We start from the raw sequence: 25,704 nt of genomic DNA, 5'->3' as shown, positions 1-25,704 counted from the left end.
GAGAGAGAGAGAGAGAGAGAGAGAGAGAGAGAGAGAGAGAGAGAGAGAGAGAATGTGTGGTAATACTGGAGATTGAAGTCAGGGCCTTGTATTTTCTAGGTAAGTATCCTGCTACTCAAGCCATACCTTCAATCCTTTTGCTTTAGTTTTTCACAGCATTTTTGCCCATGCTAGCTTCAGACTGTGATCCTCCTATTTTCACTTCTTGAATAGCTGAGATTACAGGTGTGAGCCAACACACCCAGTCAATAGATGTAATTTCTATATGTACACACAAAATACAAAAATGAAACATGTAAAAATGACCAATAAGATAGGTTTTATCTAAGTAACTATTAGAGCAGGTGCAGTGTTACCACAGTGGGGTTTTTCAACTTTGAATACAACAAAGAAAAGCTGCCATTTCCAACCACAAGGGGAAGTTTGGGTGTCACAGATACTTACTAAGAAGAGACATCAGGGCTTGGGGGACGGGGTGGGATTGTGGCTATACTGACCTGAAAGTGGCTTTTGTTGAAGGCATGTTAGGCACACAAACCTCACCTGGGTTGAGTGCGCTTAGCCACATATCCAGGATGGGAAATCCAGATGGACTGACTCAGCATAATTCTTGTTAAAATTATTCTTATCTGGAGAGTATTCCTGTGCAAATTATTGACAAGTATAGAAGTGTGTGTGTGTGTGTGTGTGTGTGTGTGTGTGTGTGTGTGTGTTTGTGGGGTAAAGGATGACTGCCAAGCATGTATTTATACTGAGCTACACCCCCCAACCACACAACTGTGAGAATCTTTAATTGACCATGAGAATCTTGAGCTAGAAATATACATCCTCCTGTGTACCAAATTCTATGGAAATTTGTACTTGAACCCCAGGATTGTTTTGTCTAGAGTAGATTCTCAGGTTCTCTGTTCGTTAGACTTTTTAAAAAAAATCTGTTGTGGGGCTTGAACTCAGGGCTGGGCACTGTGAGCTTTTTCATTCAAGGCTAGTGCTCCTGCTGCTTTGAGCCACAGCACTTCAGGTTATCTGGTTGTTAACTGGCTCTGAACAACAATCCTTAGATCTCAGCTCCTGAGTAGCTAGGATTATAGGTGTCAGCCATCAGTGACTGGCTTTTTAAATGGCATTATTTGAATGAAATAAACTTGATCATTTTCCTTTTTTAATATCATGAATTTTGCTTATTTCCCCCCATTATTGACTATTTTCTTAATCTACCTACTTACATTGTCATTGGAATGAGTTGCTTGTGACCCAACTCTGGCTTTCCTTTTCATGCTAATAAATAAGAGTTTCTCAAAGAAATGAATTACTGGGAGATCACAGGACAGATGAATGGCATTAAACACCAGCTTCTGCTGGGCACCAGTGGCTCACACCTGTAATCCTAGCTACTCAGTTGGCTGAGAGCTGAGGATTGTGGTTCAAAGCCAGCCTGGGCAGGAAAGTCTGTGAGACTCTTATCTCCAATTAGCCAGGAGAAAACTGGAAGTGGGGGCTGTGGCTCAAGTGGTAGACCACTAGCCTTGAGATGAAGAGCATAGGGATAGCGCCCAAGCCCAGAGTTCAAGCCCCACCACTGGCCAAAAAAACAAACAAGAACAAAATAAAACAAAACAAAAAACACACCACCTCCTCCCTGTTGCTTACATTTGTACAGTAGTGTGTCCTTTATGAATGTACTTTCAACATGTATTTTTCCCTCATGTGATTCTCATAACTGCCTCATCTACTGTTTTTGTTTTGTTTTGCTTGATGGTACTGGGGTTTGAACTCAGGATCTTACACTTCCTAAACATGTTCTCTACCATTTGGACCACACACCTGTTTTTTTTATTTGTTTTTAGCTTTAGTTATTTTTCCATGTCTTCTGCTTCAGGTCACATGGGCCATGGACAACAGTCTTCTCACCTATCACTTCCTAAATTGCTGAGATCATAGATGTACATCACCACATCTGGCTAGTATACTGGTCAAGATGGGGTTCTCACTGTTTTTTCTCCTAGCTGACCTTGATCCATGCTCCCCCGATCTCTGCTTGAGTTGAGAAACTGGGATTACAGCTATGAGCCACTGTGTCTAGCCACCACATTTTTATAGGCATCTTTTTACAGCTTAGAGCTCAGTGAACAGCAGAATGATGTTAGATGCTATCTGATGCATGACTATCTACATTTACTTGGCCTGTTTCAGTTGTTTGCTTTGGAACCATGGAGTTCTCTAAAATTTGTTGCTTGTTTTGATGGCAAACGCGCTTCTTTTACGTGTCTGCCTTGTTGTTAAAATGATTTCTCTGTCATTATTTACAAGTTATTATATCTCCTGTGTTTTATCCTGAGATCTTTAACCTGAAGGATATTTGTAGTCCTGGAGACTTTTTGTCAAGGAGGGAATTCCTTTGGGTTCTGAAGCCCTCCTCTCCTCCTCTCACTTCCTGTCCATCCTGTCTTCCATGATGTCTTCAATAAAGCATGTTGGGCAAGGCAGGGGCAGTGATTTTGCTGAGCTAGACCAGGTGTAGATGAGTGTGACAAGACTTAGCCAAGCATCTGTGTCCAGCTGGGTGGTCCAGGATGGGATAACTCAGCTCTCCGCCAAGATCTCAAATCCTCTGGACAAACAGCTTGGTGGTGGCAGCAAGGTTCTAAGAGGAAGACTGGGAAACCCTCAAGCTTTAAAGACCCAGGGTTGGAATTTTCACAAGTCATTTCTGCTATGTATTCATGACTGAGAGGAAAGTCACAAGGCTAGTCCAGCCAGAGACACAGGGCCAGGAAAGATGACCCTATGGGTAGAGCTACAAAGTCACATGACACAGGGCGGGAATGCAGAGACAGGAACTGACACATCTTAACAACCAGTCTACTAATGAGTCTGTCATACTTAGATGATTTATACTGATTTAGTGATAATAAGTGGGTTTTGTTTAAGAAAAAGGAATCGAAGGCTTGTGTTGGTATGATGGCAAAATTGCTTTACATGTAAACTTGAGAGCTATATTTTAAAAGTATTAGGAAAAAATGTAATTTTTATATTAGATTGTGTTAGAACTGTTGTATAGTACACAGATTATAGATGGGTGATTATATTAGAAATGTTGTCCAGTACACAAAGTATAGATGATACTTGGAGGATTTTATAGCTTTGTTATGACAAAGTGAACACATCTATATAGCTATCTATAGCTCAACAAGTTGAATATTCCCTGCACTTCAGGATTCTTCTCTTTTCCCTTACTAATCTTTATTTCATTCCACTTTTTCTAGAAGTAATCATGACCCTACCTCATGAAACCACAGTCTGGCTTTATTCATTTTATGAATTTTCAAATCCAGTGCATTCTTTAGTATCTGGCTTCCTTCCTTCACTAACAGTCTGTGGTTAATGCCATTTTAAAGTCCACAATTCTGACTTAGTGAAGTGGTATTATTCAGTGAGATGTGGTTCTTGTTTGTTTGCTTGCTTGTTTGTTTGGCAGTACTGGGGGCTGAAACTAGGCCCTCTACCCTGCTAAAGACGTACTCTCCCACTTGAGCCATTCCTCTAGCCCTTTTGCTTTTGGTTTAGTATTTGCTTTTTTCCCCCAGGTAAGGTTTCAATTAACTTTTGCCTTAGCTGGCCTCTTACTGTGATCTTCCTACCTCTGTCTCTCAAGGAGAGTTAGCAAGAATTGTGGGACTGTACCATAACGCCTAACTATATCAATATTTTTATTCAAAAATATCTCAATTTTCCTTCCTTATTCATGTTCTTTCCTGATTTTTGTGATTATGCAGCATTGTTCCACAATTATCAATTTGCTTCAGTTCCATTATTGTAGGCAATTCTTCTGTTTATCTCTAGCAGGAAATAGAAAATAGTTATGGCAGTAATCTACTGCGTTGGGATCTTGCTATATATATATATTTGGGAAATAGCAGTGGAGAATCAGTGGTTATGCACCAAGACTAGGATCACCCATACCTAATAATTTAGTACTTTAAAACATTTAATCTTCTATTTTGTGTCTCATCTATCAAAAGATTATCATAATGTCTGGCTTTACTGAGGGATTAATCTAAGAAGTTCTTATACTTAATATAATGATGAATAATGTTTTACAATAGTTAGTAGCCTAGAGGAAATAGGCAGAGATTTTTCTCCTCTGAGGTGTTATGTTACTGAGCTGGGCATTTTCTTAGAAATACTGCTGTAGTTTCAAATGTAAACCCACACAGGGTTTTCAGGAAGAATGTCAACACTTGTTGTTGTTGTTTTTTAATCAGGATTTAAGCATCATATTTCAGCATTTGCAAATCAATAGAGGGACCCTTTCTTGTGCATTTTAAAAACATTCCTGGTGTATCCTTTTACTGTGTACAAATTACTGGGATTGGATTCAAAAGGAAATATCTGTTGACTTTATTCATGTTTCCTCAGGAAAGGCATGGTGAAGGGAGTCATTATCACGTTATATTTTCGGCAGCTCTTTGACCTGAATCTCTGTGATTATAAACTCAAGAAGCTAACTGTTGTCTGGGTGGTGAGGAAAGTCCATGATGGATTTGGGTTACTGTGACTGTTTCAAGGAGAAATTAATCACATGTCAGTAGAAGTCTAGAACCAATAGAGGAAAGCTTGTATTATGAACCTCTGCCCGGGCTAGCACCTATGAATCACAAAATGAATGTGAGCTGTTCTCTGATCATTCTGATGTGAAAGGAAAGGGTATTGCGCCCATCGTTCAGCTCCTCTGTGAGTTCATCCTGGGGCAGATTGTCAGGACAGTTATGGATTGGGAGTTGTAGACTGAAGCATCTGGAACCACGTCTTTGTAAACCTATACCCTAGTTTTGAGGCCCAGCCCTAGAGGGCAACCTTGCCCAAGACATATCCCACAGCCCACCAGCTCAAAAGGATGCTAATGAATTGTGTGTGAAAAACAGTTCCACAGCCAGATGTGTAGAAAACACCCAGTTAAACAAAAAGAAACTGGGGTCCTTGCCAGAAGACTTCTTGGGTCTTTCATGTGCTGTGTATACAGAATGTTCAGTTTCCCCAAACAGATATGGCTGTAGGGACTTCCCTTTAGCAGAAGCTTGTCCAGAGTTTGTGCTTTATTGCCCTAGAATATTGGTGGTCAAATTGTTCTAGAACATTGGTTCATTTATCTCCTAAAATAATTTTTGAAATACTTGTTTAAGTTGGCATCTGTATTTAAAAAGTAAATCGGAATGATACGCAAGATTCATTACTGGGGGCCGGGAATGTGGCTCAGTAGTAGAGCGCTTGCCTAGCATGCATGAAACGCTGGATTTGATTCCTCAGTTACACATAAACAGTAAAATCCAGAAGTGGCGCTGTGGCTCAAGTGGTAGAGTATTAGCTTTGAACAAAAGAAGCTCAGAGACAAAATCCAGGCCTTGAGTTCAAGGCTCAAAACTAGAAAGGAAGGAAGATAAAATTTCCTAATTCTTCTTAATTATGACTGTACCCCACTTCCTGTATGAACTTGTATCACTAGAAGACAGTAACTTATTACTCATTTTCTTTAACACACATACTTTCCTGTTGGAGAATAGATGCATAAAGTATGTTTATTTCCCATAAGGGCACTTACACTGTTTATATCATGCATTAAGTGCCTTACTTGATTTATTCTTAACATTTGCAACCCTGGAAACTAGCAGATTGTTTGGGAGCATATTTAAGCTTCAAGTACCCCTGGGGGTTATTTGCTTTAGCCACTTCATGTTACATGGAGAGGAAACTGAAGTCAAGAAAATTGCAGTGAATTGTTTCACGTAACAAATCTTAATCCTAGTTAGATCAAAACTTAGGTATGAGTGGAATCTTTCTCCCACAAGATTCCTTACTTTCTTAATCCTTTTTAAAAGTTTGGTACTGGGCAACATTGTCTCTCTAAAAAGATAATGACTATTTTGGTATTGGTGACAATCTAGAATTGTTACAAGGTCCATTGAAAAAGTTGTTCTACCATTTTAGACTTTTAAGAAAGATTTTTTTGTTGTTTGGTTATTTGGTTTTTAATGCCAGTATTGGGATTTGAGTTCAAGGACTTGTGTTCTTCCTTAGCTTTTTCTACCCAAGCCTGATACTCTACGACACCTTCACTTCCAGTTTTTTGCTTGTTAATTAGAAGTTAAAGTCTCATAGACTTTTCTGCCTGAGCAGGCTTTGAACCTCAGTCCTCATACCTTAGCCTCCTATATAGATAAGGCAACACGTATGAGCCACTAGTTCTTGGTTAAGAACAGTGTTGTATTAGTTTGTGTGTGTGAGTGCCAGTCCTGGAGCTTGAGCTCAGGGCTTGGGCATTGTCCCTGAACTTTTGTGTTTGAGGATAGTGCTTTACCACTTGAGCCAGAGCTTCATTTCTGGGTTTTTTTTTAATGTGTGTGTATATGTGGTTAATTGGAGATGGGAATCTCACGGAGTTTCTTGTTCAAACTGACTTTGATTTGCAAGCCTCAGATCTCAGCCTCCTGAGTAGCTAGGATTCATGACACTCAGCTAATGTTGTATTTTTGAAATTAATATGTGGTAGGTGCTATCGATGAGCCACCTTTCACTTTTTAGCACATTCGAGGCAGATGTGAATCTTCCCTTCAATCCCAGGCCCAGGGATTTTGCTTCCTTTAGAGAACCAGGTTGGACTAGACACCAGTGGCTCATGCCTATAATCCTGGCTACTCAGGAGGCTGAGAACTAAGGATTGCAGTTCGAAGCCAGCTCACGCAGGAATGTTGGTAGGACTCTTATCTCCAATAAACTACTCACAAAATGTTCAAAGTGGCACTGTGGCTCAAGTGGTAGAGTACTAACCTTGAGAAAAAGAAGCTCAGGGACAGAGCCAAGGCCCAAAGTTCAAGCCTCATGACCAGCAAACAACTAACTAACAAAAAAAGCAGCTTGGAGCCTCTCTCCTTGTTTCTGGAGACTTGTTGCCTGGCCTGAGGCAGTTCTTGGGGTGGAAATAGGGAGTCTGGGGTACAGCTTCTCCAGACTGCATTTCAGCCTCTATTCTTTTCCCTAGTGCACAGCTATGTGGGGTGGTCATGCCATTTCTGCCAAGAATAGAACTTCAGTTTTCAAGGGAAGTTCAGTAGTCTCTGTAGAAGGAGCTACTGAATCCATTGTTATTTATCTATTTATTTTTTAAACCTAATACTAAAGTACTTTTGATGTAATCAGAATATATTATTGACCCAATAAAATGTGAGACCTCGGAAACTGTATTCTATTTTGCAGCTGGAAGTTATTTAGGAAGTTATAAGTTTTTTAATCAAGTTAGAAGTCTTTCTTTTTCTTGCACTGCTGTGGAAGCTGTTCTTAGCAAAGCGCGTAGCCTTAAGAATTGAAATCCGAGGAGAATCCTAATTCACAATTTGCTAATTACGTTTCCTAGGATCGTTAAAGTTCTGCCTGGTTCCATCCTCTTTTACATGTTCCATTTAAGTCTTGTTTTATGCTTAATCTCTAATTTCTTTCAGTTTATTTAGAAAGGACTTAGAGAGCTTGCCGACCTCACTTCGTGTTACTCATTTCTGAGATTCTGCGTGAGGGAGGAGCTTTTTGGTTTTAATATTCTTTTAGCACTCAGGATATTGACTGTTAGCCACTCATAAACCAAAACAAAGCAGGCAATGACAAAAATGCAGAGGATCTCTATGTACAGTTTAGATGGCAACAGTTCATGAACGGAATGCTTGGCAGAGTTGAACTTATAAGTTATTGGTACAGAAACTCTGTCAAGTAAACCAAATCCTTCCAGTCTGTCCTCAACCTCCACCTCTACCTCTTCTTGTTCCTGGCTTCAGAAAGAAGGTGTTTTTGTAATGAAGTTCTTTTTCTTTTCTTTTTAAAAATTATCTCTGAGTAGCTCTATAGAGGGGTTTCAGTTCAACATGTCAGTATATGAATACAATGCATCTTTTTGAAAATATAAATTTATTGTTGTTAGTAAGAGGCCGTACAGAGGGATTACCATTTCATAATCAGGTCACGAGTTGCATTTCTTTTTTTGAACACTATCACCCCTTTCTTTGCTTTCCCCCAGTTTCCCCCTACAATGCATCCTGCTCAGTGAGACCCCCTGCATCCTCCTCTCCCAGCTCTCCCAGCCCAGTCCCTCCTCAAGTTCCCTGGTTCCATTTATGCCCTATATGTATGGAACATTGTGACTGTATTTACTACCCTGCCTGTCTCCATCAGGAGGGGCCTTTTGCCAATTAAGAATGCCCACCTTCAGCAAGCCTGTGCTTCTCAGTGGGGACTTTATTGGCCTGGAGGAGAAGACTCCTTTCCCAGAGGACAATCACATTCTCAGGATGGTGAAGACCACTCTCTGGTGTCCATCCATCCATCCATCTGTCCATCCATCCACCCATCCACTTCACATCCCCTAGCCCTGTGTCAACCCAATATGTCCTAGGCAAGACCACCACACTTCCCCCTGGAGTCTCAGACTGGTTCCCACTGAGTGTGAAGGGAGAGCAAGAACATTCCTGTTGGTATTCGTAGGGTAAGCTAGGGAGTTGTGATGTTGGAAGGCCAAGAAATATAGGAGCATGTGTTGGCCCTCACCCCCCCCTCACCCCACCGAAGGGTAAATGAAAGGCACAGGGAGATGACATTGCATTCCAGCATGGTGACAAGTCCTGGGAATGGAAACTGAAATGAACACTTTTGAGAGTTTTCTAAAGTAAATACAAGGTCTTCTCTAGTGACCCAGGAATTAAGCATCTAGATATATACAAAGTAGTGAGCACTGAGACCTTCCAAATATGTATGTATGTATGATTACATTCATAAGTTATTGTTTGGGTTTTATTTTTGTTTTTTGTTTTGGGTTGTTTGGTTCTGGTTTCTGTGCCAGTGCTAGGACTTGAACTCAGGAGCTGGGTGTTGTCTTGTAGCTTTTTACACTCAAGACTAGTACAGCTCTACTCCCAGCTTTTTGGTGGTTAATTGGAGTCTCACAGACTTTCCTGCCTGAGCTGGCTTTAAACTAGGATCCTCACATCTCAGCCTCCTGAGTAGCTAAGGATGACAGGCATGAGCCACTGGAAGGGTTTTGGGGGACACGCTGATAGGTGTTAGGAAGGAAGATCATCTATATTTCCACATTCCTAGGGCCAGTTGGGGGCAGTAGTGATTATGATCAGAGAAGTGGAACTAGACTGAATCTTATGGGTTCCCATTCTTGATGGACTTTCCTGTCCATACCCAGAGGTGTGAATGGATGCTGTTATTTTAAAAATATTACTTTCTATTTTCATTCCCATGGCATCATGCTCTGAGCTGTGAGTTGTATTGAGGTAAGCCAAAGAGGAGGCGTCAGAAGAGGGCTCCAGGCAGAGGTTATAAACCAGGCCTTTAACCTGTGGGCCAGCACCAAGACTGGCAAGGAGCAGTCTTAGAAATCTTCTAACAGTGAATTCTTGAGGGTCCCCAGAGGTGATCATGATATGTGAAGTGCACTATGAGCAAACAGGGAAAGAAGAGAGCAGTCTCACACTAGTGGTAATGAGAGAGGAAGTGGGGAAACAGAGATTTTTGTCCAGTCTTTTTGACCACAACTGGCTGACTACCCAAACTTGAGGTTTCACTTGGAACATGATAAGGGCTTTGCTTGTATCATGCAAGCTCCAACTGGGCTTGGCCCTCTTCCTGGCCCTTCATGGTGGTTTTCTTAAGAAGAATGACTTATAGGGAAGTATTTTCAATTACATGCCACACATCAATGAGCATCACAGCATGATTCACCCGTGATAGATAATCAGATGATCCAACACTGGACCAGATGTCCTGCCAAGTGTCATCCATCCAGCATCCAGCTTCCCTCAGTATTCAAGATGGAGCAGTAAAAGCTACCAGCACAACTATGTTTATTGCAGCATTATTTACCATAGCTAAGATATGGAACTAACCCAGATGCCCCTCAGTAGATGAATGGATCAAGAAAATGTGGTATATATACACAATGGAATTCTATGCCTCCATCAGAAAGAATGACATTGCTCCATTTGTTAGGAAATGGAAAAACTTGGAAAAAATTATATTAAGTGAAGTAAGCCAGGCCCAAAGAAACATAGGTCCCATGGTTTCCCTTATTTGCAATATCTAGTATATGTCTGAGTCAAGCAGAAAAGGTCAGATAATGTGATGTTAGGAAATTGAACCCTTAGATATGTATTTTAATGTTTTTTTCTTTCATGCATGTGTTTCTAATGCATTTATAAGATTATCTCTTTGTTGCTTTGTATGTCCCTCCCCCACAGTATAACCCCTGCTTTCACTATATTTGATGTCAGTATAACTTGTGGAGGAGATGGGGAAAAACAAGTCATTTAAGGATACAGGTGGACCTGTTGCAACAATAAGAAGTACAAGTTGTCATGTCCAAAACGAGCTTTACAATGTTGGTGCGGGGGAGGGGGGGAAAAGGGGGAGGAAGGAGAAGGAGTGGGATTGGGGGGAAGGGGGGAGGCTGGGAAGGGATGTGAAGGGTAAACAGAAGAGGCTGCAATGCTTGATAAGAAATGTACACATTATCCTGCCCATGTAATTGTAACCCCTCTGTACAGTATGTTCACAAAAAAAATTAAATTAAATTAAAAAAAAGATGGAGCAGTAGAACTGATAGAGCCAAGATGCATTCATCTATCATCTGCGTGTCATGAAGAGAGTCATTAGTGATGCTAACTCAAAAACTAAGTGGTTTGGATAAAATAGGTATACACAGAAACTATACCTTCTTAGAATATGATATATTTGTGTTTAAATAACAATTGCTTATTAATAATTTATTTGGAACTTGTCTTTTTTGTTTGTTTGTTTGGGTGTTGGTTTTGTTTTTGTACTGGTACTAGGGCTAAACACAGAGCCAGTAGCTATCCCTTAGCTGTTTTTTACTTAAGGTTAGCACTCTACCACTTGGGCCACAATTCTACTTCCTGCTTTTTGTGGGAGTTAAGAGTCTCATGGATTTCCTTCCCTGATTTGCTTTAAGCTGCGAGCCTTGGATCTCAACTGCCTAGGCAGCTAAAATTACAAGCATGAACCATATGTCTGCCTATATATTTGTTTCTTTTGTGTAGACTCTGCTAGGAATTTTTTTATACCATTGTGTTCAATTTTAATTTAGAAAATTAGTATTTTAAGCAGGGAGCCAGTGGTTCATCCCTTGCTGCTCAAGAGGCTCAGAGATGAAGATCACAGTTGGAAGCCAGCCTGCGCAGAGAAGTCTGTGAGACTCTTATCCAATGAATCACCAAAGTGCAGGAAGTCTGTGAGACTCTTATCCAATGAATCACCAAAGTGCAGGAAGTGGAGCTGTGGCTCAAGTAGTAAAGAAAAAACCTGAAGGACAGCACTCAGACCCTGAATTCAAGTCCAGGACTGGCAATAATAATAATAATAATAATAATAATTAATAAAGACAATTAGTAAATTGTAGGAGAATTAATGATGGTATAACAATGTAACTATATTTTAAATTATGGTATTAATGGATCAAATAAAAGTGGTTAATTAAGCCCATTCTTTCTTGGATCTCAATCCTCTTTGCATGTGGCCATACAGTTTGTTTTCAAAGTCCCCACATTTATCTTTTCCCCCTGTGTCATTTTGATTTCCTCTGGACCTCTGTGTGTAAGTGGATCATCCCAATTTCCATTTCCAGCCAATGCTTCTTTATTCTGTTTCTTCCAGAATCTTCTGCCACTTCAGAAAACTCTGCTCAAATATCTTGATATGATCTTGATCTACAACACTGAATTCTTCATCTTCTGGAGTTTGGGGTTTTTGTTTTCCCTTCAGACTTCCTTCCACAAACCCAGTGGTGTTCATTCTTTCCTCTGAAGCCCCTCCACCACCTCTGAGTCCTCTCCCCTATCTTCTGGTGACGTGTCACCTTGTCTGGAACTATGCTTCGTTACTTGTTCTGAAGAAGAATCATTCTGTCCTTAGCTTCCCAATTTCTCTGTCACCACTGCTTCAGTGATGAGATTTGTGACATAGTCTTGAGTCACGTGCTGGGCAGGTGCATGTCCCTTAGAGTCTGGCTTCCATTGCATTCCTCTTCTGCTCACAGACTCTTAGGGTAACTCCCTGTGCTACATCAAATTGGATCCAGGGGTTGGGAAGGTGGCTCAGTGGTAGAGTACTTGCCTTGCATGCATGAGGCCCTGGGTTCGATTCCTCAGCACCACATAAGCAGAAAAAGCTGGAAGTGGTATTGTGGCTCAAGTGGTAGAGTATAAGCCTTGAGCTGAAGAGCTGAGGGATAGCTCCCAGGTCCAGAGTTCAGGCCCCATGACCGACCAAAAAAAAAATTGGATCCAAACTTAGCTTTGCATTTACTAGATCTGTCTCTAATTATTCACCTTCCTGAACTTTTGTTTCTATCCCGTGTTTGACTCACCATTCCCTGTGTGCTTTCCCCTGGCAAATCGCGGTGCTTACGCTTGTGTGTCCGCTCAACAAATATCTCTTCCTCTCCTTGCCATCCATTCAACCTATGCCCACCCCAAAGTCCTGCCTTCTCTTCAGTGCTGAAGTTAGCATCCTCTAGCGCTCTGACTGTCTCTTTAGAGAACTTTACAATAGGACAGTTTCAGGTTATGCAGTTCTCTGGCAGATAAACTATACTTTTTTGTTAAAAAAATTAACTGTGCTGTACTTTTTAACCTGAATGTTTCTCCCATATTTTAGTGCTCAGCTAGGCTTTCAGAACATCTAAGATGAGACTCTACCTTATGACTGTGTTTTATAATGTCTTACCTACTCTAAGACTGCCAGGTACACTCTGTCTGGCAAGGCCCATCTTTTATCATTTTTATTACTCATAATACAGGACTTAGTGTGTACAGGAAAGTTTATTCAAATTGTAAATGCTCAATAAATATTCAGTAATTTTAGGTCACTTATACCTGCCACATTCTCTTCTCCCACTCTCTAGATATGTATGTATGTATGTACTATAGGAGATTATTGTAATGAAAAAGAAAGTTAGTAGACCGTACTTGTGTGGTTTGCTGCTCTTCTGAAGGGTTGTTGCCTTCCAACAGATATTAATGAATGTCAGCTGCAAGGCGTGTGCCCCAATGGTGAGTGTTTGAATACCATGGGCAGCTATCGGTGCACCTGCAAAAGAGGATTTGGGCCAGATGCTACCTTTTCAAGTTGTGTTCGTAAGTACTTATGATTTTCTTCCTTTCTTTCTTTCTTCCTTTCTGCCGTTCTTTCTTTTTCTTGCTTGCTTGCTCTTTATCAGTTGTCTTTGATTATCTGAAAGAAGGGAAAATAATCAGTTGTCAATGGAATATCACAACTATGCAGGTAAATATGTCAGTTATAATGACAAGAAGGTCAGGTGCTAGTGGTTCATGCCTCTAATTTTAATTACCTAGGAGATCTGGTGGATCACAGTTCAAAGCCAGCCTAGGCAGAAAACTCCATGAAACTCTATATCCAATGAGCCAGCAAAATCATATGCTGGAGGCATGGTTCAAGGGGTAGAGCACAAGTTATGGAAGTCAAGCAAGCCTGAGGCCCTGAGTTTAATCCCCCATATTGCCAAAAAAATGAAAATAAACAACAACAACAACAACAAAACACCTAAAAATCAGCATGGAGGATGAGTGCCACTTGCTCATGCCTATCATTCTAGCTACTCAGGAGGCTGAGATCTGAGGATCTTGATATGAAGCCAGCCCATGCCAAAAAAGTCAGTGAGACTCTTATCTGCAATTAGCCACCAAAAAGCTGGAAGTGGGCTTGTGGCCCAAGTGGTAGAACATTAGCATTAGCTAAAATAACTTGGGGACAGCACCTCACCCCTGAGTCCAAGCTCTAGGACTAGTGCATATGCTCATATATTCTCTCTCTCTCTCTCTCTCTCTCTCTCTCTCTCTCTCACACACACACACACACACACACACACACATGCACACCAGAACAGAAATCAGTGAAATTGAAAATAAGGAAATAAAGAAAGAAAGCAATGAACCCAAAAGCTGGTCTGGTTCTTTCAAAGTATCAATAAAATCAATAAGCCACTAATCAAGCTAATTAAGGACAAAAATACACAAATTGCTAGAATCAGAAATGAAAGTGGGAATGTTATTATGAATTCCATGATCATGTGAAGGATAATTAACAATTCTATACCCTTGATTTTTTTGAGGGGTGGGCTTAGCAGGGGGCTTAACCCCAACCCTGTATGTGCTGGGTACAAGTCCTGCGAAGCTATACCCACCCTTGTGCCTTCAAACATATAACCTAAATGAAATGGACCAACTCTTTAAATGACAAGAGAGAGAAGACCGGCCAACCTGTCTGCTGAAATAACGGATAGATGAGAGCTTTCTATTGCATTTGTTAAAATGTAATGGCTTAAACTCAGATGGGAAATAGCCACAGCTGAGAACAAAAGAAAAAGAGTCCAGGGTCAGCGGCATTGGCTTATGCCAATAATCCTAGCTACTTGAGAGATGTAGATCAGGAGGACCTACATCTTGGACCAACCAAGCAAAATGTTAGTGAGACCAATCTCAACAAACAAGTTGGTGTGGTGGGTTGTGCCTGTAATTTCAGAAAGTATTAGACCCTATATGGAAAATAATTAAAATTTGAAAAAGCACAAAAGGCTGGGCATATGACTCAGGTGCTACCACCACAAAACATAATAATAGGAAGAAGAAGAAAGAAAGAAGTTGGAAGAAGAAAGAACAAGGACAAGAAAAAGAGGGAGAGAGAAAAGAAGGAGGGCAGGAAGGAAGGAAGGAAGGAAGGAAGGAAGGAAGGAAGGAAGGCAGGCAGGAAGGAAGGAAGGCAGGCAGGAAGGAAGCAAGGCAGGCAGGAAGGCAGGAAGGAAGGAAGGAAAAGACAAATATAATAGGTATACTGGGAGGTAAAGCATGGGTTTTTCCTTCATAAATATATAGGCATGCTTTAATCTGGATTAAATTTTGTCTCAGCTTCTGTCTTTAATTTTTCCAAATTCTGAGTCACTGGACTCTAATTTTATGAGGTTTCACTGTAGTCATTTGGAAAAGTATGGAGAACACTTGCTGAACACTCACATTTTAGATTTTAGATTTTCTGGTTGCATTCTATTTCAAATATCCTGCCCTATCTTCCTCCAAAAACACCAAATGCCTGAGTACTTAATGTGTTACTTCAGAGATTTCTTTTCTTTCTCTCTTCCCTCCCTTCTCACCTCTTCTTTGTCCTCCTCTCCCTTACTCTTCCCTTCCCTTTCTTCTACTGGGGTTTGAACTCTGGGCTTGTGCTTGCTAGGCAGATGCTCTTACCACCTGAGCCACACACCCAGCCCAAGTTTTCTGTATATTTTTTCATGTAACCATACCTATTATTATGAAAGTAGCTAAAACACTACAGATTTTCATACTGTTAAAGGACAGGATAACATTGAGAGCAATCCTGTCTGTGTCTGTCCTCCTAATTGCTTTTATGTGTGGTATCTGCAAAGCTGCATTCTCCTTGACCCTGTTTTAAACTTGACCTTCAACTATGATGATGATAATGGCCATGATGATATGAAGACGAAAGTAGTAAAATGAAAAAGCAGCCCCCTTTATTGCTGTCTGGTGGATCTGTCTAATGTTTCAAAATATTGTTACTAATTACTACTATTTTCCTTTAAAAACTGTCCAATGCAGATTAGGAAGTTTTTCAGGTAAGTCCTTCTTTCCCTGTGTAGATTTGCAGACAGCTCTGATGTGAAAGCAGGCAGACAGTTAGTTATAGAGCTTTTTCTGGAGGGGTAGGAGTGGTAAAATTAGACTTTAAAGTTTGTTCATAAGGTACATTTGAAAAAAGGAATTGAGAATTTGAGGCCAAAAATCACAGAGTGGACAATATCCAGAAAATTTAGAGATGATTTTTTGGCAGACTGGAACTACATAAATAAATATTCTAAATAGTTTCATAATTGAAATATAAAAGATTGTAGAGTGTGGATATAAAATTTGTGGTAAATGCCTCTTTGTTTTTTTCCCCTCTTAAGTAAGTTGACTTACAGTCTGTTTAAAATGCTTACATTGAAGGTTGCAGATTAATTAACTTGGAGAACTGGTTGTGAACTGTTTTATGAAACATAGACTAGATCTGATGTCTAGAGCTCAGGGCGTATAGCCAGGTTTTAATGAGATTGTAGAAACCTGCCAATGGGGATGTTGAAACACTTGCACATTTCCTTAGCATTTATTTTCCCTGTCATTGCCCAACTAATTTTGCACTGATTCAACAACCATCCATTCTTATTTGAAAAATAAATAATTGGATTTTATGGTTCAGCTACAAGAGCTGAAATGATAAGTATTCAGAGCCATTTGTTCATTTCTGAACTGGAACTAGTTGTAACCTGGGCTCTATACTGGCTCTCAGTCGGCAGATGGGGTTCCCTCTCCTCTAAATTTACTACCCAGGATATCACCAAGATAGAGTTTCTTTAGAATTTGTGATTGGAAGCAATCCAGCCTGATTATTGGTGAACTCTGAGAAGTTTGAAGATAGTTGGGAAGGGGTCATGGAAGAAGGTGATATTCCTAGAGTAAAGCAAGACAAACAAAAAAATCTGGAAAGATGTGGTGACCTCTACATAGTCTTGGGAAAGTAGCAGGAGAGTAGGGGATACACACACACACACACATACACACACACACACACACACACACACATACACACACACAGATGAGTTATGTTCAGTATGTAATATATATTCTCAAAAGGTATAAACCACAGATAGAGCTCTATTTCCTGATGGCAAGGGCTGGATTTGCTTAGGCAGCGTGACATAGGCATGTCCAGGCCGTAAGAGCTGTGGTTGACTGTGTGACCTCCAAAAACAATGCATTTGGCAATGGCCTAGGGACCTGGGAGGCTTTCTTGGTACTCAGTGCACCTAAGGCCAACACCCTCAGAATTCCTAACTCCAGCTGAAAGCTGCAACTACTTCCCTTTTCCCCTGTGCCTCACTGTCCTGGGCTTTGACCGCCAAAGGAAGGGGATAGGTGGATGCTAACATTTGTCGCCCCTCATCTCTGTGTCTGTGGCTGAAGATGCTGAGACAGTATTCTCCCAACCTGCTTCTGCCTAAGCTTATGGGGAAAGGTGGAAAGCTTGGGGTCTTACAGAGCAAATTCAAGGGAAGTCAAATAGCCATTGGGATTTCAGTAGGAAGATTTTCTATCTTCTGAGCTGCAGATTTCTTCACCAGGGTGAGTGCTGTTAAGATATATCTGTAGGTTCAGTAAAGATACCCAGAGAAAGAGATCTCAGCCTCACCTTGGCTGTATTTTGTTTTGTTATATGCAGAACTGGGGCTTGAACTGGGTGCTGTTCCTAAGCTCCTTTGCTCAAAGTGGATGCTTTACCACTTGAGCCATACTTCCATGTCCGGGTTTTGCTTGCTAATTCAAAGTCAGATGGTCCTACCTGGGATGGATTTGAACCAGGATTCTCAGATCCCAGCCTCCTGAGTGCATAGGATCACAGATGTAAGCCATGGGCACAGAGCTTCTGACCTTCATTCTTGTATGATATTCTAACTTGTAGATGTAGAGCTTATTCACAGAAATAAGGTGGTTAGAGAGATGTGCCCAGAGACCATAAGATGAATGAAGGGAATTTTTTTCAAGGGGCAGTTATATTTATGTATTTGACTTCTTTTTTAATTTCTCTAAAATCTTTATGAAATCGGAATTGTTATTCGCATCTTACTTATGGGAAAATCGAAGCTAGGAGAGTTTATAAAAATTCCATACAGCTAGTAACTGACACCTGAGATTGGAAACCAAGACTTGTGCCTCCAGATTCAAGGTTCTGTATCAAGACTTGGCTCATTACAGCTCATGGATAAAGTTTTATTGGGTCGTGGCCACATTCATTTAGTCGTATAGTGTGTGAGGCTGTTTGTGTGCTATAATAAACAACAGAAGTTGTAGCAGAGACTATATGGCCCACTGAATCTAAAATAGTTATTCTCTGGCCCTTAGCAGAAAACACTCCCTGTATCGTAAGCTAGTCAACATCACCCAAGAGAACTTTCTGTAAGGATGAGATAGATGGCTTCCATCTGTGCTGCGTAATACAGAAGCCACTGGTTACATGAGGCTGAATTTGTCATTGCATTTCATTTAAATTTTATCCAAGTAGCAGCATATGGCTTGTGCCTACTGCCCTGGACTCTATGGTTCTAGATTATTTTTAAAGCATCGTGAGTCTATTAGAGCTAACACTCCTGCTTTCTCATTAAAGTTGGGCTTTCCTTCCTGGAGTAGTGATTTTGGCCCACAGTAGCCTGGCTTTCTTAGCTACTCAAGTGGGCCTGCCAGCACCCCACTTGTGTGTCCAAGAACATCACTGAATCTTCATCATTTATCTTATGTTCTTTTTTCTTTCCCTCTTCTCTTCGGCCATTTCCTCTTAGGCCCCTGCCTTCCCTCTGTTGGAGGCACTGTTCAGGGGCGGTGGGGGGCGGGGATAGGGAGGGAAAAAAAGTATTCCAAATAGTTGCAGAACTTAGAGTGAATAATTGGCTTAGGAAATGATGGGAGGGAAGAAGCCTATAAAGCAGATCTCCAAAATAAAAATGAGGGAGGGAGTAACAAGGTCGATTAGAAATCTACTTACTACCTTACTTACGTAACTGTAACCCCTCTGTACTTTACCTTGACAATGAAATTTAAAACAACAACAACAACAAAGCAGATCTCCAGGGACAAGATGTCGAGAAAGAATAAGCTTGCTAGACTTTTGTCTTTTTCCTTCAGATGATAATGTACCTGAAATGTTTACATTTTCTTTGTACAATGCGTGAGATTTCAACTGCAGACTAAGAGCACATGCACACACATGCATACACATGCACACACCTCTCCCTTAAGACAGGGAGTTGATATTTATTTCAAGAAATCAGCTCATGTAATTTTGGAAGCTAGCAAGTCAAACATTTTCAAGGCAAGTGACAGTCAGCAAACTAGAAAGGGTTGATGGTTCAGCATCCATCAAGAGAGTGTCTGCTGGAAGAATTTCCTCTTATTGAAGAAGAGCCTCTTCTCTCCTAAGGCCTTCAATAGATACGATGAAGTCTGCCCACATGTTAATGCTTGCTAAAATGGCAGAAGGATCCATAGAGGGACAAGAACAATCATGGTCATGGTATTTGATGATCAGAGTCTAAAATGTATTTGGCAAAGGACTTAACCAAGAACAGTGGTACATTTGTTCTAGAGGAATGTAGTCTGAAGTGTAGCTTCTAATTCTGTACTTGAAGATGCATCTTCGTATTGCTTGAAAGGTCCGTCTGGCTTTTGTTTCTTGTATGATGTTGGGCTTTTATTTCTCTGCTGCAGCGGATCCCCCTGTGATCTCAGAAGAGAAAGGGCCCTGCTACCGACTTGTCAGTTCCGGCAGGCAGTGTATGCACCCTCTGTCTGTTCACCTCACCAAGCAGCTCTGCTGTTGTAGTGTGGGCAAGGCCTGGGGCCCACACTGTGAGAAATGTCCCCTTCCAGGCACAGGTAAGGCATGCTCAGATGTATATCCACAAACCTTCCCAGGCACAGGAGTCTGCAAAAGTGTCTTTACAGCCTGGGGCATTTGGATTTCTGACATAAAATTTACTTTTTGATAGTCAGTGCAATGTTCACTTTTTAGATACATTTGTGGAAAGCCTGGCCATAACCAAGTGGAATGTATTAGGGGAAAAGAAGTATCTGCAAAGTGATTTTTCCTATTTTTCTGGTGAACATTAGATTCCCTCCTGAATAATAAGAAAGGCCATTGTTTTAGCCTCATGCTCATGGATGCTTACTGGGATATTTACGTATAAAGACCAGAAATCCCTGTTGGGCCTTCTACTCTCATTCTGATTAGTGGCCGATCCTTTCACAGTAATTGGACTATGTGCAGGTTGACTCATTAATTTATTGAACAATATACTTAATTCCTTTAATAAAATTGGAGCTGGGTGTTGGGGGCTCACACCTGTAATCCTAGCTTCTCAGGAGGTTGAGATCTGAGGTTCAAAGCCAGCCCAGGCAGGAAAGTCTGTGAGACTCTTATCTCCAATAAACCACCAGAAGAACCAAAAGTGGCGCTGTGGCTCAAGCGGCATTGAGCTGAAGAGTGCAGGGACAGTGCCCAAGCCCAGAGTTCAAGCCCCATGACTGACAAAAATAAAATAAAATCAGAAGGAATTATATTCATGATTGAATTTATGCTGTGAAGATCAGTGGCTTCTAAAGCAGATCCTGCCCACACCCCTATGAATTTCCAGGAGAACTTAGCATTAGGAAGTTGGTTCTTCATTCTTCTGATTGGCACATAACTGCCTAGTGCCCCGAAAGGATACATTTTTCTCTAAGTACCTTCTCCCAAAGAGTTAGCAGCGTCTCAAGCAGGGGCTTATGGAGTGAGATGGAAGAGAAGTAAATATTAGGCGTGCTATGACCAAAGCAAGAATAGCCTCTACTTTTACTGGCTTATGGTGGACATAAAAGAGTCTACTGGATTGTTGTTGATGTTGATACTTGCCATATGAGGAGGTAGATGAATTCCTAATTAGGTCATCACAGCATTCTGTCTCACAGAGTCATGTGGTATCTTAAAGGTCTAACTATATAATGTGATAGTGGACAGGATCTGGAAAGCTCCAAAGTCATGATCCACCTTTGTTGGTAGTTAGAATCAGGAAGAAACTAAGGGCAAAGATAATATAAAGTTGATGTTTAATTGGTAGATGAGATCACTTTAGACACCTCCAATTGGCCCCAGTTAACTTCCTGTGCCTTTCTAGGCATTCATTATTAAAATATAATAATCAAATGAAAATATCTCAGGTTCACGGACACATTTAAGTTCAGTTTTGTAATCCTTACATAGTCATAATCAAGATGGTAAATGTAACTCAGACCCTCTCACAGTGCAATGCTTAAATTTGAAAATAATGTAAAAGATCAATGATTTTTGCACTTAACTCACTTTTGGTTTTAGGGTGATTTTTTTTTAATTAAAAGAAATGCTTAGTTTAAACACATGTTGCCTTCTGCAAACATCCTTTCTTCAAAGAAGAATTATCTTTCCCAGTTCAACGTAAGAATGAGTTTCCACTTTTTAGTGTGAGATCCTTAGGAAAGCAACATTTTAGCATGCTTTTAAAGTGTATTTTAGAGTTTCCTTTTTATTGAGAGCTAATTTTAGGTTCAGAACATTCAATAGAAGATCTCTTGTTTGGTCAAAGTGAGAAATGACTTGTTTTACTTTCAATTTTAGAAGTAGACATAAAAAATGCCTGTGAGCTCCCTCTTTGGTGTCTGAGTTTGGTAACTTTCCTCCAACACCAACAGCAAAGGGATTAGGTGGATTTTCCCCCTGCAGGCCACACAACTCCCGGCCACCTGTCAGTGCTCTTTGTTAATTCACCAGGATTATGCAGTGGAGGCTTGCAAATCACCTTCCAAGCACGCTTTTTCTCTGGTGAGGATAATGATTTCAGAGCACAGAATCCTTCCTTCTCCCCAGAGTTTAGCCTACTGGTCCTGGCCAGACTTTTGCCTGTCTGTGGTCCTTGAAATAGGTATGGCTTGAAAAAATTATTTTCTTTTATTCTTCATTTCTTGCTATCAATTTAGCCAGTCTCCTCTCGTGGCCTTCCTCCTTACTATCAAAGCCATGCCCATTTTCATTCCTTCCTGACTGAAAACAGGGAGATATACACTTCTGGCTGAGCCTTTTGAGTTCTTTGAGTGGAAACAAACCATGAGGATTTCAGTACCTCTTCTCCTAGATTCGATACCCCGCATCTGCTTGACTCCTCCCTCTCTTTTTCTGTCTTTTTCATTTTACTGAGATGTCATTGAACTCCTTGTAACTAAAACAACAACAACAAAGCAAGGGGAGAAGAGTAAAGCCTGATTTTTTTCTGATATTATAAGTAAACTCAGCATGAAATATGTAATAGGTATTTATTGTCTTCTGTATATAAAATGTTTTCTAATATACATACTTTGTCATTACCTTTTACATCTATAGTGTGATAATATGATATATATATATATACATAAAATATCAAGTTGCTTGCTGATATATGTAATGTGATGCATAAGATACAAGCTAAATTTATGAGAGATTTATCAGTGTATATATGTGCCAGTATATATACACTGATAAAATATATTATATATTTCTATATACTATATTGATATATATTATACTGATACATATTTCTATATGACAGTATTGTATATATGTATATGTATATAGAGAGAGGGTTGGGTAGGATCACAAATGAACAGCTGGCTATAAATGTTTAAAGCAAAGGGGGGATTTTTTAAAAAATGTAAATATGAAAGTTTATTAGGACTTTAAGCAATTTGCTCACATTCGTATCTGTTCTTGAAGTTTTTAAATGTACCTATGTGAATGATGATTTATTAAGAGCTATTCATCATGATATTTTCCTCTGTGTAGGTTTGCACTGTTAGATTTTTAAAAGGAATATTTTCCCATCCCAAATCTAGCTGCTTTTAAGGAAACCTGTCCTGGTGGACTGGGTTATACGGTGTCTGGCGTTCATAGACGCAGGCCAATCCATCACCATGTAGGTAAAGGACCTCTGTTTGTCAAGCCAAAGAACACTCAACCTGTTGCTAAAAGTACTCATCCTCCACCTCTCCCAGCCAAGGAAGAGCCAGTGGAGGCCCTGACCTTCTCCCGGGAACACAGGCCAGGAGCGGCCGAGCCTGAAGGTAAAAGGGGGACTGGGTTGTGGGTTTAAAGTCTTCTCTCTGTGCGTCTGTGTCTTTGTTTTTTCTGGTTATAGCCCTGTAGAACAGGGCTCCTCAGCCCTATTAGCCTTTGAAAATGGACAATTTTTCACCGACAAGGGAGAGGGCCAGGTGTATTGCAGTATCTATGGCCTTTGATCTCCAGATACCAGTGGCACCCCTTCCCCATAAAAAAAAAATTACAAACATCCCTGGATGAGATTTCCAAAATGGCTGCAATAAGAATCACTGTACCTAGCAGGCAGTAATATTCCATGGTAATTCAGAACACCGTCTTGCTGTCTGGAGGCTGTTTTTGGTGGATGTTGATGCCTGGATAGTGATTTAGAGCCTTAAGAGGATAGTCCTCATTCAATTCCCAGTCTAGGGAACCATTTAGTAAACATTGCTTTACAAAGTGGAGGTTACTAGCTTCAAGAAGTGAAAGGGGGGCTGGGGATGTGGCTTAGTGGTAGAGTGCTTGCCTAGCATGCATAAAGCCCCAGTGGCTCATGTGGTAAAGTGCTAGCCTTGAGCAAATGAAGCTCAGGGGCCATGCCCAGGCCCTGAGTTCAAGCCTCAAGACTGGCAAAAAAGAAAAGTGAAAGGGTTAACAGCTTCCTGCACCAGGGCTATTGAGCAGTTAGAGCTACTAGAGAGTGAACACAGGAAAGTAGGGATCTGGGAGACATCTAGTACAGTCCTTGTATTAACCTTTTGAGACTAGAGAGGAAATAGGACTCACCCCATGTCATACAGATTTATAATGGATCCCTGACCAGAAAGCAGATAAAGGGAGTCTAGGGACAGTTGCCTTTGACTGTCTCTTTGGTATTCAGGAAGAAGGAGGATTATTTCTATCCCTATCTTCTCATATAAGCTAGAATTTCCATTCTATTTTAATATCTTGATTGCTAAAAAATTTTGTTTCAGACAGAAGGAACGCACATTTTAGATTTGTTTGGAAAATATTTATATATATGGAATATGTGTATATTCCATATTAATTATATATATGTGTGTGTGTATATCTATATCCTAATAAAATTCTTGCCAGATTTTTGCAGTTGATTCTTAGGTTAGAATTTGGAATGCCCATTCTATTACAGATCTCGTGGGAAGATAGGGTAACCAGGCTATGCATAGTGAAGAGCCTCCTTTTTGGAAGGCAGGGTTACTCCCCGCCCCCTGCTCCCCAGGCTGTGAGCATTTGTGTGCTCTGGCCTATTTTATTACACTCCTCATTTGCTCCCTGCACTTCTTCCCAGGTTAGATAGAACAGGTAGGTGCTCACCTGGAATTGCCTATGTTCATATAAAATGTCACGGCCTTTGCAACTGTTTATCACTCAGCATAGGCAGAAGGAAACTAGCTTTGGTCCAATTCTGCCTTAAGACTTTTCTGAGAATGTGTTTGACAGGATATTTTCAATAATAGTATAGTAGTAATTTCATTTATCTGGTACCCGGATTGTCACCACGAATTGATGCATCCAGGTAGCCTATTTACAAATGATTAGGGAGGCATTGGTTCAGGAGAAAACTCCCAGTGTGCACTGACCCAGGGCTTGAGGACTCATTTTGAGCAAGCCTTTCACAATACAAAGACATCACCCATACCCCAATAACATTTCTGACTGGATACTGGTTCATTTGCTCAATATATTGATGCTAACCTCTAATTGGCTCTTACTGGCTTAGACGATTTTTCTTTTCACCCATAATTTAGTTATTGTGTCTTTCTGACAATGTTTATAGGGCGTCACTACAATTTGGTCTACATCTAGACGGTGCTGCTGTCATGTATCTTGTTTCCATGTGTGGCAGTATTTTTTCACATTGACTCCAGATAGCACTTCCAATATTATGTACTAGTTCAGTTCAGGATAAGTACTTGACTCATTACTGAAGTTAATTGTTTCCGTAGACATGAGGAGCTTCAGAAAAGTGAAGATTAGGCAGGAAATGATTATGTCTTTTTCTTAGTTTAATTTCTCTTTCATGTTCATTGAGAGTTAGTTGAATTATCTTAATTACGAAAGTTTGAGAGGCTTACCCATGATTGTCCTCTGCACTCCTATAATTTGAAGAAGGAGTACAGAAAGTTCTCAGCCAGTCATGTGTAACACTCTCCAAAATGACAGGTGATTCTGTGTTTGCTTTAGCTTGTTTCTTAATCCTTTTGGACTATTATTGATTTTGTTTAAAAATTGAACTATAATGAGTAAATTATCTTAAATTGTACTAATCCCCTCTTTCTTTTCTGGTTTTAGTGGCAACTGCAGCCCCTGAGAAGGTAATTGTCTCACTGTTTTCAAATCTTCTTTCTTTTGCTCTTCAAAATATGTTTTTGAGGGAATATGTATAGGATTTAAAGTTTTTTAAATACACTAAGAGGTACGTCATGCATCATTTAGTTTAAAGAAATAGAGCATTCATTCATTCACTCAAACAATGTTTATTGGGCACCTGCCAGAGAACAGTGGAAGGAAAAATAACAGAGAACACATCAGACACGACTCTCATTCCTGTGGAACTTAAATTCTAATGAAAAGGAAACAGGAAGGAAGGAAGGCAGACCAGAGACACAAGTAAAGTTCTGAGAGTCAGCTGGTTGCTTGGCTGGAAGGAAAGAAATGCTCTGACGTGATTATATAATTGTGTGTTTTCAGAGTGCATGTAAAAATAAGTGAAGCTCTTGTTAATTCACTGAAGTTGAACATACATGTCAGAATTTAATTAGTGTACAGAGCTTAATCTTAAGCTATAATCAGATACTGGAAAACACTGTTCTTTAGAATTTTTAGGAAACTTTTTAAAATCAATTTTTTATTTAGGGGCATAATTTGGGACTATGATTTGTGAGATTTATTAGTAGGGAATTCAGACCTTTGTTGGATTCAAGT

The 25,704-nt window shown here is 40.3% G+C and overlaps 1 protein-coding gene across 2 annotated transcripts in view; it reads left to right on the top strand.

The window, feature by feature from the left end:
- Ltbp1 (latent transforming growth factor beta binding protein 1) overlaps window positions 1-25,704 on the top strand; it is a 228,864-nt gene that overhangs the window by 82,893 nt on the left and 120,267 nt on the right. Inside the window, exons 6-9 of one of the 2 annotated variants that reach the window (XM_013013664.1) lie at window positions 13,074-13,196; window positions 19,386-19,553; window positions 22,713-22,781; window positions 25,072-25,094. In XM_013013664.1, the coding sequence (XP_012869118.1) occupies window positions 13,074-13,196; window positions 19,386-19,553; window positions 22,713-22,781; window positions 25,072-25,094 (383 nt within the window). Of the gene's footprint in view, window positions 1-13,073; window positions 13,197-19,385; window positions 19,554-22,553; window positions 22,782-25,071; window positions 25,095-25,704 lie in introns of both variants that reach the window. The other variant, XM_013013663.1, reaches the window with a different exon arrangement.

The sequence above is a fragment of the Dipodomys ordii genome, unplaced genomic scaffold (assembly GCF_000151885.1).
Source record: "Dipodomys ordii isolate 6190 unplaced genomic scaffold, Dord_2.0 Scaffold20, whole genome shotgun sequence".
In the NCBI taxonomy this organism is placed as follows: domain Eukaryota; kingdom Metazoa; phylum Chordata; class Mammalia; order Rodentia; family Heteromyidae; genus Dipodomys; species Dipodomys ordii.
The sequence above is the reverse complement of the archived record's forward strand: the minus strand, read 5'-3'. Positions and strand labels throughout refer to the sequence as shown.